The sequence below is a fragment of the Pogona vitticeps genome, chromosome 2 (genome assembly GCF_051106095.1).
Source record: "Pogona vitticeps strain Pit_001003342236 chromosome 2, PviZW2.1, whole genome shotgun sequence".
Lineage (NCBI taxonomy): Eukaryota > Metazoa > Chordata > Lepidosauria > Squamata > Agamidae > Pogona > Pogona vitticeps.
Window position 1 is genome coordinate 232,267,338 of NC_135784.1, and position 14,785 is coordinate 232,282,122.

The 14,785-nt window shown below is 41.7% G+C and overlaps 1 protein-coding gene across 4 annotated transcripts in view; it reads left to right on the forward strand.

Moving 5' to 3' along the window:
- LOC110085456 (zinc-regulated GTPase metalloprotein activator 1A-like) overlaps positions 1–14,785 on the forward strand; it is a 35,906-nt gene that overhangs the window by 16,710 nt on the left and 4,411 nt on the right. For all 4 annotated transcript variants that reach the window (XR_002301637.3, XR_013541505.1, XM_020805660.3 and 1 more), the window contains exons 8-13: positions 2,070–2,116; positions 4,660–4,746; positions 6,306–6,350; positions 8,815–8,871; positions 9,523–9,574; positions 10,815–10,883. Coding sequence is in view for 2 of the 4 variants with exons in the window: in XM_020805660.3 (XP_020661319.3) it covers positions 2,070–2,116; positions 4,660–4,746; positions 6,306–6,350; positions 8,815–8,871; positions 9,523–9,574; positions 10,815–10,883 (357 nt within the window). In the remaining 2 variants the exon portion in view is untranslated. The remainder of the gene's footprint in view (positions 1–2,069; positions 2,117–4,659; positions 4,747–6,305; positions 6,351–8,814; positions 8,872–9,522; positions 9,575–10,814; positions 10,884–14,785) is intronic.

The window sequence follows — 14,785 nt, forward strand, 5'->3', positions numbered from 1 at the left end:
CTGTGAAGCTGATCAATGAGCCCAGGCACTGCTGGTTTAGGGGATTATTTGTTCCTGTACATACAGAATTCATAGGAAACTGTAACCTTGAAGTAGGCAACAAAAAGCTTTTGCAATGTTAGATCATATAAGCTTATTTCACTGTAAGGATTGCTTAGTGAAGAATATCATATTTAACACAATTTAAACCCTTCTTACTCTTTGCTGCACTTTGACCAATGTGAACTTGCTCCTTTCTCACAATTTTGCTCCTTTTTTTCTGTCTTAGTGGCATGATATATTTTATGAGTAGTTACCTAAGATTCCTATATGAGTTATTGTGGAATATAATTTACACTTATATCATTACTTGCCCTACTGCTTCCTTGATTTTTTTGCAGCCACTTAGCTCTGAAAGCTCTTCCACATGTTGATTTTTGCAAGCCATAATAGGAAGAAAAGTAATTATATTAAATAAAGTTAGAATTGCATTTGCATGTATTTTTTATTAATATGATGGTACATTTTTTTCTGTAAGCAAATTGGTAAGGAAAGCCTGCAAGAATTTTATTGAAATAATAAATTTATAATGTTTAATATCTTTGCGATTTAATACAGCCTCTTACATTATTGAATCGGTAAACATGTACAAAGCTTGACATGCTGTCACAAGAGTGTAGGAGTTTTGAATTTTCTCAGCCATCTGCCTGATAAATAATTTTTGCTTTGTATAGAGAATTGGTAAACTTGTCCAATTCCTCTGGTTTCAAAGCTTGACCTCTGCATTGGCTTGTGATTTAAAGAATCCTGGAGGCAATACAAGCAATGACATGGAGCTAATAGGGAGCAATTTAGGGGTGTCATGCTTCAGAGATCCAACCTAGTCCATGTAAAGTGGAGAAACTACCCTGTGGCTAGAAAGCCAAATTGAAACTGAAGTGATAATTGATATCATGGACTGTCACTCTAATGGGATTGTCACCCAGCAATCTGAAATATTCATGTTTCAATCAAAAGGCAAACGATTGGACAACTTGAACTGGCAGGTCACAACTCTGAGGATCTAAATCGACATCACTGGCGCTGCTTTTTACGAATCCACAAAGCCTGGCAGTGTTTCATGTAAAAGAATCAATGAATGTGGAATTACAAAGAAAAGGTCAAAGAAGAGGTCCTGTGTAGTCCTCCTATTCTCCAAGGTCTTCAGGCTGTTTAGACAGAAAATAATTTTGACTGGAGAAGTCAGGGAAATGTATAGATATTATACAACAGGATGCTTCTTTTCAAAGATGTGGCCATGTATAAATATATTAAAAACTATGACTTAGTTGGAGGTAAAATGTCTTGTTGTCCCATTTACATGTTGAGAAATACTGAAAAAATATATCAGTAAAAGGCTGTGTGGTCTTTCCAAATAGACAATACAAATGCAGAAGCAGGCAGTACCTTTATTGGACCATGGAGGAAGATGGGTTACCATGGAAAGCTCGCAATGTATTTGTTTCAGTGGTTCAAGAAAGGTATTGACAGCTTCTGCACTTGTATTGTCTGAAATAGTATATGTTTACATTAGAACAATTTCTATATTCAAATTTAGTCTTGAAACAATAATAATGAGTTGTCAAGTCCCTTTTCGAGGTTTCCAATGGTAGATAGTACTCAGACTGTGGCATGAGTGGAAGAGGGCAATAAGATTCTAACCCAAATTTGAAACTTGCCAATGGATCAAATCTCATCCACTTTGATGGATGAGATTTTGTTGCCTGAGCGGTGGGCTGTTTCCAGAGCATGCATACAGCAAACCCTGCTGAAAACAACAGGGGGTGATCTGTGACCTGCTCAACAGCCTGCCACAGACTGTAAAACACTACAAGTTAGCCGTTAACACTCTAGACATTTTCAACAGGATACTGGGCTTGGCCAATATCGGGCCTTTTCCTTTTAATTCATTGTTCAATTCTCAGTTTAATTTAAATGATATCCAGATTATTGCTTGTATAAGGTGGCTTCACTATTTGTCAATGATGTAATTTGTAAAATTAATCAGTAATTTTAAATTTTGATTGTCTTTTCAAAAAATCTTGTTTTAGCATCTGAGAGAAGAAAAACCCAGTGGCCTCATCAATGAAGCAGCCAGGTATCAGTACTATGACAGTTTTCTATCTAACTAAATCCGGTAAAAACCTTGACTGACATGTGACATTGCCAGGTGTGGTGCCCAAGCCTCCCTAAGGAGCGCTTAGCACTCGGTCAGAGAGTTTGACAGGCCACTTACCTACCACCTTTGCGCTGAGGTAAGTCCCAAGACCTCAGCAATGTGTAGCGTAAGCCCCTTGAACAAGTCTGACCTTAAAAGAACACTTTGCAAGTCCAGACACACAGGATTTGTGATTCCTTAGAACTCACAACAGCTCAGTTAGGTAGGACTCTTAAAGATAGCTAGTTTGTGGCCCTCACCACCTCCTAGATTTAGCCAGACCCTGCTGTTCAAGAGACCATTCCTTTGTAAGAATTTTTATAATTATTTTTATTAGAAAAATAGAGATTCATAGAATCAGTTTATATTGCTCAAGCTTTAACATATTCAAAGATTATTGCAGTTAAATAAAAGAGGGAAAAGACTCGAAGCCGGGCGTTCTCGGCGGTGGCTCCTCGCCTTTGGAACAACTTTCCTCTGGAGATTCGCGAGGCCCCTACGCTGGGTAGTTTCAAATGGCAGCTTAAAACATGGATGTACATCCAGGCCTTCCCTCCTGTCAGCTACTGATTTCTTTTGCTTTGCTATTTATTATTTAATATTTATTTATTCCTGCACTATTTGTTATTGTTGTATGCTAATGTTTTTATGTTTTTTAATTGTTTTGATATTCTGTAAGCCGCCCAGAGTGCTAGAATATACCAGATGGGCGGGATATAAATCGAACAATTAAATAAAAATAAAATAACTAATCCCCATTAAAATAAAAAAACTACTAAGGTGGCCTAGCCCCCCCCTTCTTTCTCTCCACTTATATTCTTTCTCCTTCAAGCCACATGCTCAAACCATCAAGTTCTTTTTCTCTCCCATCATCATGGAATCAAACTTCTCTAACATAACCCATTGTCTATTTTCTACGTTCTCTAACTCCTCCCTTCTTGACACTTCATGGCTGTTGACCAATTAGTCTCAAGGGGCTGTTACACCTTCCTCCACCCTCATTTCCCATGAGGGAAATGATTCTCCAATTAGCTCGGAATATAGAGTCTTTCACAGGCCTCTTTGTCTGACCTTCAGCTTTATCTCGAACCAGGCTGTACTGGTCTTCAGAAAAACACTCTCATAACACTTAGAAAAACACATTCCAGTGTGTCTCAAATCATCTTCACACAGAACCTGTCTGACTCCATCTTGCATTTCTCTGAATACATAGCCCACACTGCTTCAGCTCCAGCACACTAAGATTGGGTTTAGTTTATAGACTTTACTGACTTCTGTTTGTGTACTGTGGATTGCTTCATCGTGGCCATCCCTCCTGGATTTTTAAATGTTAGCTCTGTTTCTGTTCTAATTCTTCATTTTATATGGTGTGGGCAACAGTACTGTTTTAACAATGTATGATATAGTGTAATAGTGACATCTGAATGCAACTGCATGGGTCATAGAATTAGCTCTGTACACACTAAGAAGCTTGTAGTAAACCAAGCTTGATGTTATGGATTCCAAGGCAGATAACTATACAGTGGTGCCTTGCAAGACAAGCGCTTCGTTTTACGACAAAATCACATAACAACGAAGTTTTTGCGATTGCAAAAGCAATCGGAAAACAATGTTTCCTATGTTTTTTTTTTCTTTGTGATGATCGGTTCCCTGCTTCGCTAACCGATTATTGCAAAACGATTTTCGCACAGCTGATCGGCGGTTTCAAAATGGCCGCTGGGTAAAAAAAATGGCCGACTGCTGTTTTCTGGGACGGATTCCTCGTTGCACGGGCAGCAAAAATGGCCGCGCTATGGAGGATCTTCGCTGGACGGTGAGTTTCAAGCCCATAGGAACTCATCAATCGGGTTTCAGTGCGTTTCTATGGGCTTTTAAAAATCGCTTTACGATGTTTTCGTTCTACAGCGATTTCGCTGGAACGAATTAACATCGTAATGTGAGACACCACTGTATTTGTACAGCAGTTGGCACTCCTGCTGAAGGTTAAAAAATAAACCCAATTTACTTAAATATTGGGTGTTCTTAAAATAGCATTCTGAGTCAGTGCTTTGGTATAGTGTATCAGAATCAGAGAATAGGTCTGCACTAATTTATTTAAGAATTTCCTCTTTTGGATGCATATTTTTCCCTTGATGCATAGTTTGGGTACTCTTTTCTTTATGGTTCTGAGACCATTTAAGTTGCTTTCTATAATATTACATCATTAAAAAGTATGTCTGCTAGGAAGTAAATACCATAATTTTCATTTTACCTTGCTTCCTAGTACATGTATTTGGGATGATAGTGTGAGATCCCCATGTTATGAAATAATGATATAAATATTTAGTGCTGTATTTGAATAGCTTAAAAATAAAATTGTGTGAACATCATAGTACCACCCTGGTCTTGAAAAAAAAAAAGATTAAAAGTCTAATTTGTGTTAACAGATAATACAGAGTATACGGGTGGACTGCCCATTTATTTATTCATTTTTTCTTCTGTAGACAGATTGCACTAGCAGATTTTGTAATCATCAATAAGATTGATTTGGTTTCACAAGAATCATTGATGAAACTGAGAACAGTTGTCAGGTAAGCACAGATAAGCTATAGTGCCTGGTAGACTTTTGTTTGAATACTTACTGTTTCCTTTGCAAGGCTGATGGCATTTGAAATTTCACACTGAAGTATTGCTGTGACACATGTTAAGATGTCCTCCTTTGTCTATCAGGTGGGTGCTTAATTGTTATTTACACACTGCATGGTGGCTATTTTGTTTGTTTGGTAGGCATTTTTCAGTGTCGAGAGACTATGGTAACATGCTCTGCATAGAGGTCTTGGAACAGTGTCCACTGTAGTGTGTCTGAGAAGGCCAATGCGAGAGTGACAATCCCTTCCACACTGAGGACAAATACAGTCTGTCCCCTGTCCAGCTCCCTGATTTTCCTGGTTTCGGGACTGCCTCTTTGCCTCGGCCTGCTGGACAAGGGTCTCTTCAAATTGGGAGAGGCCATGATGCACTGCCTGCCTGCAGGCTGAATGCTCAGATGTCAGGGTTTCCAATCTGTTGAGGTCCATTCCTAAGGCCTTCAGATCCCGCTTGCAGATATCCTTGTATCGCAGCTGTGGTCTCCCTCTGGGGCAATTTCCCTGCACTAATTCTCTATAGAGGAGATCTTTTAGAATCCGATAATGCTTCATTATGGCTGTGTAGTGACTACATAAGCTTTTTTAAATTCTTGGGTGTTAAGATGTATCACAGTCCTCATTTAAAGACATACAAACAGTTTCGAGGAATGAAGTGATTATCACTCTGGAATACTTAAAAGTGAACAGTGAGCACATTTGAGGGTCTGTGATAAATTTGGTTAAAAGTACACTAAAGTACTGTGGTTTCCTACTTTTGGTCCTCCAGATGTTTTGGATTTCAACTCTCAGAAGCTCCTGCCAGCTAGTCAGGGATTCTGGGAGTTAAAGTGACAAAAGGATATTGGTTTGATAAACTGGCCTGTGGTTTAGCTGAGGTGAGGCTGTGGGGAGAAGGGCAGGAAAGGGACTGGCAGCTTTTATAGTAGTTAAAAGTATAGGAGGAGCTGCAGTAAAGCCACATGTTGTTTTGTTGGATTGCTATGACCAGTATGGTGGCTTTCACTTTTTCAGCAAGTTCGGACTTCATGGACCTCCCTCAATGAAAAAGAGGCATTGAATTGAAAAAGCTATATTGCTCCTTGGGTCTAGAGGGTTTTTTTTACTTCTTTTAAATGGATACTTTTGCTTCTATAAGAGTAGATTTTTTTTTCTCAGATCTCATAGTTCCATAGCTGAATGAATTAGAGATCCTTCTGATCTTAGATTGCACCAGGATATGTAGCTGAGAAATCCAATGAGATGTGAATTGTGGTGTATTACAAGGCCAAGAACCTCCTTTTATTTCGTGTAGCTGAGATCTTTGCTGACTGGGAGCAGGGCATGTAGGGTTGCTGGTGCTTTTCTGTTATTGAGAATGTGTACATCCTTCCAATTTAGAGTTCCAGATTGCACTGAATCTTGTACTTCAGGTACTATGTTTCAGTCCTATATATATAAACTGAGTATGTATGCACCTGCTACATCCTAACTGGCTTTTTCTCACACATTTTCAATTATATTAGGTCAATTAATGGACTTGCCAAAATTTTAGAAACTCGTCGATCAAGGTAATGGAATATGCAGCATAACTGGTGGGTCCTAACTTTCCTCAAAATTATGACTGCTCCATCTTGTTCTTAAATATATCTTCACCAAGGAAAGCGACGTAATGGCCTACAAACAATAACTGGCCAATATATTTTTCATATTTATTTTCTTTTCTTATATTTCTTGGGATGGGGTATCTTGAGTGTCCAGACAGGATACATGGATCAAAGCCCCAAATCTTTGTGCTCATAATTCTGCTAAAAGGCTTGAATAAATGTCAATATATCAGACAAACAGGATGGGGAAAACTGTTGCTTTATTTGTCCGTACAGTGGTGCCTCGACTTACGACCATAATCCGTTCCAGAAGATGGACGTAACTCGAAATGGTCGTAAGTCGAAGCACCATTTCCCATAGGAATGCATTGAAATGTAATTAATCCGTTCTGGCCAAAGAAAAAAAATCGCCAAAAAAAAATCATTGCAAGACTCATTGGAAACATGATTAATCCCTTCTGGCTGAAGGGGGAGGGGGGAAGAAAAGGAATCAAGCATGCAAGACCCATTGGAAATGCACAGAAAACAAACGGAGCATATCAGAAATGCACAGAGAACAAAGGGGGCAGGTCAGAAATACAAAGAAAACAAAGGAAAAAGCAAGGGAAGCATGCAGTACCCATCAGAGATGGGGAGAACCCCCCAAAAAAGCAACCAGCCTCCCAAGACCCATCGGAAATGGAAATGTTCATTTGGAAAAGAATAAAAACCTAAAGGGAACATGCAAAGCTTGTCCACGTGCTAATGGATTGCTAGGACAGCTCCACCTAGTCTCCTTATGTAGATAAACTATGAGGTAGCTACTGCTGCTCTGCACTGATATACAGCCATTCCAAGAATGCAAAAGCAACACTTTGGTGTCTACCTGTCCCAATCAGTCAGCCACATGCATTAAGATTTTTTTTTCATATTAAATGTCTTTATTTGTTCTGAGAAGTATTTCTTCTCATTTTGCATACAAGGACAGTGGAAGATTGTGTAGCAGTTGTAATCTGTTCTTTGCATCTACCGTCCATTTTGGATATATTTTATGGAAGGGGTGATAGAGAATCAAATGGGTATCAAGTGTCACGTATAATAAACCTATACAGTATTCTCCTTGCTTTTTAGACACACATAGCCACTATACCAAAGTCTATTAATCATGCTTTTCTGTTAGTGAGTCTACTTAGGAATCCCATCTATTTCAGTATTTTTTAAAAGTCACCAGCTGAATACCGCATTTCCAAATATTTTAATCCTGTTAACAGATCCATTGATATAACTTATTAGAAATTCTGCTTGCAAGCTGCTCCATGCTGGAGGCTTTATGCCCTGCTGCTAAAGAGTTGCTCTATGAAAATTCTTCTTTGTAGTGACTGTCATGTTAGTTTATATGGATTACTGTCTCTATGATTCTTTCTTTTGTTAAGGTAGAAAGAGGGAATGTGTTAAAATAGCTTCAACAACTTTACACCTCAGCTTTTCAGTTTCTTTAAAGATGGGCTTCAAACATAAAATACTGTAGTTCACCTTTCTTTGTGAACTCTTAGGGGTATTGCATTACCCATTTATTGCCTTTCTGTTGAGAGTTATTCTATCAGCATGACACTCTATGAAAAGCATCATTTATATTGCCAAAATACTTAACTTGCATTAATCAAAAGGCCTCAGCATCTCAGACTAGCAGTAGGGCTTGGTAGGAGATGCTGGTCAGTTCATAAAATATCCACAGAAAAGGATATTTTCCAAGGACCATTATTTGTGGCTGCTTGTCAAATAAATTTATTTTAAAAATTACCGGTAGATCAGGAATGTAGTTGTCGGGTGTGCAGGTTAGCACACTTAAGGAGTTGTTCTCAACCCATGAACCATTTAAAGACAAATGCTATCATAGTTGAAGAGAAATGAAATGCTGTTATGGTAGCTGTGGTACTTTTTCCCTGCCAACAAAAAGTGCATTGTCAGTTCTCCAGGATAGCTCAGAAACTTCTGTTTTCAAAAAGTTGGAATGAGCAACTAATGATGGCCAGGATAGCTAACTCAGTTTGAGTTTTATGGAGCCATGGTTGTTATGTTACAGGAAACCACAGTTTCTGTCTTAGAGAATGAGTGATGGGCAACCTCGGGCTTGTGTATTCGTTCTTACAGAAGAAGCTATGATTTCACGTTATGTCTGCTTGGTGTGACTTAGGGGCTCAGCAGCTCCTCACTGCTTGTAACAGAAATACACTTCTCCAGCTCTGACATTCCTTCCTCATGCTGCCTTTTCTTTTAATGAAGGCAAAGGTTTGGATCACTAAAGACAGTATAAAATCCAAATATAACGGGTCATAATTGAAAGAATAGACTTGCTTATGTTCTTAATATGTGTATTTGAATATTTTTTTCTTGTGTGTAAAGTGGTTTAAGGATTGAAGAAATGAACTTTGTTACACTTTCTCCTCAGAGTTGATCTCTGTGATGTCTTAGATCTCCACGCTTTTGATAGCATGTCAGGAGAAAGGTAAGATTGTAATTTTAGGTTGTGTGGTTTATCAGCAGAGTTGTTCGCTCTTACATAGGAGTTTTACATGCTGTTTTAGAATTCAGCTTGCATGTGTTATGCAACCATTTTGAGCAATTTAGCCAACACCTTTAAGAACCTTGTTCTGTCACCACTTCTACAAAAGGTATGGGATAACAAAAGATTAATTCTCAAATAGTTAACTATAAAACAGTACATGAAAGTTGAATGGGCTGGTGAGGTCTGAATCTAGTTTAATCAGTGATGTCACAGGTACCAAGTAGATACCTGTTTCAGTTGCACTGTCACCTTTCATGCAGCTGTCTCAATAACAACTACACAGATAGTAGCTGGGGAAAGTTTCATACAGCATCCATCCATTGTTAGCTGCCCTGTGGCCTGAAGTGAGGGCTGGAATTGGGGGGCAGGGAACAGCTGAACCACTATTAAAAGTTTCCATTGCTTGAAGTAAAAGGGGATAGCCAGGGGATTTTTGCCTTATCCTGATCTTACCATGAGCCATTTACCTTTGATTGCTATGCTTAATGCTTAGCAAAATCTATTTTTACAAACTTTATATTCACAAGATGAATGACAGATATTTTGTGTTTCTGTTCAGTGTAACACTAAATATATTTTGCTTTTTCTAAGTTTACAGCAGAGACTTCAGCTTGAGGAAGTGCCTCATCCACACCTAGATAAGGTTTCTACTTTTTAAAACTTGTGTCTGCACATTACGTGTGATTTGCTAAGCAAGTGTTTGTTACTGTCCGCATGTCCCGTACCCTTATATTCTATTTTTCTTTCCCTGTTCTCTAACCTAATCAGTCATCTTGGGAGGCCAGGAAGCATGTTAAAAAGCCCTCTGAGTAAGTGGAAAGATGGGAGGGAGAGTAGTGATACAGAAATTACTATATATTTTTTTCATTTGAAAGTATTATTGTTAGGGATATATGTTTGGTTTCTGTTTATCATGTATCTAGTGAAAGTGTATGTAAGGCTTACTTTTATCTGATGCAGTTTAAGGACATTACATTCATGTTTTGTCACATAGAAGTCTTGTATTTATGGAGTTCCTTGCAAGCATTTAGGGAAGCTGGATGGAAATTAAAGTGAGATTTCATTTAGTTCACATTTGTGCGGGTAGACTAAACAGAAATTAGTCTAAAGAAGTGTTGGCATCTATTGTAACAGGCCTTACTGGTATTAGCTAATAAGTGGTCAGAATGTGATTCAGCTACAGCACCATCACGTGTGATGTATTGTATAGAGAGGCTGTGTGGCCAACACACAGATGGGACTCAACAAAGATTTTCCAGTTGTTTCAATACAGACTTCTTATTTGATAAGGAGATGTTAGCAGGAGATTTGAACTTACACAATGGACCAGCTGTATCAGGGCATTTCCTGAAACTTTGTGTGCTTTTAATTATTGAATTTCAGTGCTACACAGTGGTACCTCTGTTTATGAATGCCTTGGTTAACGTAATTTTCAGTTTATGAACAAAAATCCATTGAAAATAATGCCTCAGTTTATGAATTTTTTTCCACAATACAAACCAAGTTTGCGTTGCGCCTGGGAGGTTTATAGTGCCACCCCCGAGCATGCATTCCTATGGAAAACCGCATTTCAGTTTGTGAGTTTTTGATATTACAAAACATCACAGAGAACGCATTAAATTCGTAAACTGAGATACGCCTGTAAAGGGGTCTACGATATTACAGAAAATAAATGTGATCATGAAACATTCCAATTCAGGGATGTAATATTTGAAAATTGCTTTCCTATTTCATATCTTATATCTTCTTAGTATTTTATGGAATAATTTTATTTCTTGCCCACGATCATGAACTGGAACTATAATTTTTTAATCAATAAGATGTACTTTATCTTTCCTGATAGATAAAGCAGGAAATAGAAATTTTTACATATCTGTTTTCAGAGCATTGTCACATCAACGTTTGAAGTACTAGGAAGTGCAATGGAAGAAGACCTAAATGTGTTTGTTCAAGTAAGTGCTATATCATCATCATCATGTGCCATCAAGTCAGTTCTGACTTATGGTGACCCTTTTTCAGGATTTTCCAGGTAGGGAATACTTAGAAGTGGTTTACCATTCCCTTCTTCTGGAGGCATCCTGGGATTGTGCAGCATGCCCAAGGCCACACAGGCTGGCTCTTCTTACAGGAGACACCATGCGGAATCAAACCCTCAACCTCTGGCTACGCATCCAGATACCTAAACCTCACTGCATCGGAAAGATAGCTTCTTCAGCGTGGTCTTCTGTGAATACACACAATGAAGGGTTAAGTCAGCGCCTGCGCGGGTCCCTCGGAACGTTCTCGAGCTCTGTAAAAGAAACATAATTAGGAGTGCCTATACTGCGCATGCTCCGCCCGCCCGAACCTCAGTTCCATTTCTCCGCCGTGTGAAGTGGTTCTTTCGGCTTGAGCTCTTACTGTTTTCGCTTTTCTATCGTATTTTCGCGGATTGTCTGCTCGGATTTTTTACCTTGGACTGTTACGGACATTCTTTAAGCCTTACGATTTGGTTCTGGTGCCTACGGTTTTCCTCGACTCTCTTGTGAGTCGTTACCCCTTTTCCCGCCCTTTTTACCGGCCGTTTTTTTCCTAGGGTGTCTATGCCGCCTCCACCCTCTGGTCCTTTTGGTCGGTGTGTCCGTTGTTCCGCTAAGATCCCTTTCCAGGACGGACACGATACGTGCCTTTTTTGTTTAGGGGAATCCCATTCTCCCCAAAACTGCGAACATTGTCAGGCTTTTACTAAGGCCGCCTTGAAGGCGAGGCAGCAGCGCTTAAAACTACACCTGTGGAACACCGCTCTTTCTGCCTCTACGCCTTCCTCTATGGAGCTCCCTGCTTCTTCCTCTACTTCCCATGCAGAGGGTTCGGCACCCCAACCTTCTACTTCCAAAGCGGCAGACGTACCTGCTGAAAAAATGACAAAGAAGTCGTCCGCTTCTAAGAAGAAGTCCGCCCCCAAGACAGCCTCAGTTGCAAAACCTGCGAAGAAAGAAAAATCAAAGGGGTCGACTAAACCTAAGGACCCCACTTCGCAAATGTCCGCTGTAGCCACCAACCTCCCGTCCCCTATCTTGGAGGACTCTTCCAGGGACAAGGACTCTGTTTCTGAAGCGTTTGCGCCGCTTCCCCCACGGCAAGTTGAGCCGCTCTTACCCCTTGGCATTACTTCACCAACGCCAAGCCAGCTTGTACAGACCACTGCAAGCTTGGGTTTGACCCCTGTCAGTCCCGCATTCAGCGGGCAGGGCTCTCCGGCTCATTCTGTGTCTCCTGTGTCTTCTCACCACCATTCACCACCAAGGAAACGGTTGAGAAAGACGAGACACTGCTCCCGAGATCGCCATCGATCCCCTCACAGGGATGGCGCGGGGAGACACGGACGTTCCCGACATCGATATGCATCGACGTCGGATGACTCTTCTTCAGTGGACCGGCGCAGGAGACGTAGACATCGTCGTCGACACCGTTCCTCCACAACTTCGGCGTCGACGTCGCCCGAGTACCATCGGCGGCGGCGCAAGATTCGCTATATCTACGTCTCCTCGTCATCTTCCGCGTCGACCCCTCCCAGGAGACGTCGACGCCGACGACGCAGAGACACCGAGGCTAACCCTCCGCAGCTTCCATCGCTGCCACAGCCTCCGCTTGATCCTTCTCTCCCGCCTTCGACGTCGAACGCACCCACCCCGCAGCGCCCCACTCCTACGTTGCCGCAGGGGCAATCTCCACGTCGGAAGAGGAGGCGTGTTTCCTCATCAGACGAGGACATTTCATTTTCCTCTCCGTCTTCGGGCTCGGAAGCAGAGCCTGCTCCACAACCTGAACCTCAGGATTTGCCAGAAGGGGAGACTGTGGGGTCGGACACGGGTGACCCACACGACCCATCTCCCTCGGAGGACTTTACCTCTTACTCACAGATGATGTCACGCCTCGCTAAAACTTTGAAGCTGCGGGTAGACGACCCGGTCCCCATTCAGGAGGACCTCATTTTCGGTGATATCCATAAGGACCGCTCCCCGCCCCCTAGCATCCCTTTTTTGCCAGCTTTATTGGACATAGTAAAAGAACAATGGGAGCATCCTTCAGCCTCCATACCTTTGGCGAAGCGTACAGAGAATATGTACAAGATCAATGGGACTGATGCAAAATTTTTACTTAAGCATCCAATCCCCAATTCTCTTATCGTGGAGACAAGTTGTACTAGACCATCAGGCAGGGCCCACGTTGTCCCCACCAATAAGGAGGGGAAGAAGTTGGAAATGATTGGCAGACGTCTCTACTCTCTCATCTCTTTCATTCTCCGTGTGACTAACCACCAGACCGCACTAGAGGCTTATCAGAAGCAGTTGTGGCTTAAGACCCTATCAGGTTTGAAGATGATACCTGAGGACACCCGCCAGGCCTTCCTTAACATCTACGAGGAAGCGCAGACTGTTTCGAAGCATCAGAGGATTGCTACTAGACACTCCGTTGAAGCGGCAGCGAGGATATTGGTCACAGCTGTCACTCTACGCAGGCATGCTTGGCTGCGCGCTGCAAATATTTTTGAGGATGTGAAGGCTAAAGTAGAGGGTTTGCCCTTTGACAGTTCTGGCCTTTTCAGTGAAAAGACTGATAATCATCTCGAAGAACTCCATAAGGCTAAAAGAACTGCCAAATCGTATTACATCCAACCTCAGCCTAGATTTAGCAGATACCAATGGAAGAAATCCTCCCCTCAATATAATCAATCGGTTCAGCAATATAGGCAGTTCAAAACCCAACCGCAGTCGAGACCTCCCCCCGCCGCTTCCGCACCGTCTACTTACCGTTCGCATGTGCCATCCCAGCGTCGACAGTCTTTCAAACAGCCTACGAGAAAACACAAGCAATATCTTTGACTCAGAGCCATCACAGATAACTACCGTCCCAGATACAAGACTGCTACCTTTTTTCCCAAACTGGTCCACCATTACCACCGATTCCTGGGTGCTAAGCATCGTCTCTTCAGGGTACCGTCTAGAGTTCACAGAATATCCTCCTTTAGGTCGGGTAGAGTATACTACATTCGATCCCGTCCTAGAGGAGGAGGTTCGTTCTTTGCTACAAAAAGGTGCCATCCAAAAGGTACCAAAAAGGGACATTGCAAATGGCTTCTATTCGAGGTACTTTGCTGTAACCAAAAAGGATGGAGGCATGAGACCCATCCTCGATCTCAGAGAGTTAAATACTTACCTGCATCCCCGACGATTCCGGATGGTAACGTTGCAATCCATTATTCACCTATTAAAAGAAAACGATTGGTTTGTAGTCATCGACTTAAAGGACGCTTATTTTCATATCACCATTCACCGCGATCATCGCAAATTCCTCCGCTTCATCTTCCAGGACACGATTTATCAATATCTAGCCCTACCATTCGGGTTGGCGACGGCACCTCGGACTTTTACGAAGTGCATGGCCCCGGTGGCGGCATACCTCAGGCTCAACGGGGTCCATGTCTTCCCATACATAGACGATTGGTTAGTGGTCGCGTCCTCCAGCAAAAAGGCCATAAAGGACACAAGGTTCACCCTCTATGTCCTAAACAGTCTGGGCCTCACGGTGAACTACAAAAAATCACATCTCAGGCCTTCCAGAATAGTAAGTTATATTGGTGCCACAATCGATGCCCGCAGGGGAAGGATCTTCCTACCAAGGGACAGAATCCTGAAAATCCGCAGAGCAATAGCAAAGTTCCGACCCGGACGAACAGTGCCAGCCAAACTTGCTCAACATTTACTGGGCCTTATGTCATCCACCACCCCAGCATTGGCGCATGCACGTCTCAAGTTACGGTCCCTGCAAGTCTGGTTCCTATCTCTATTCGACCCTCTTCGGGACCATCCCA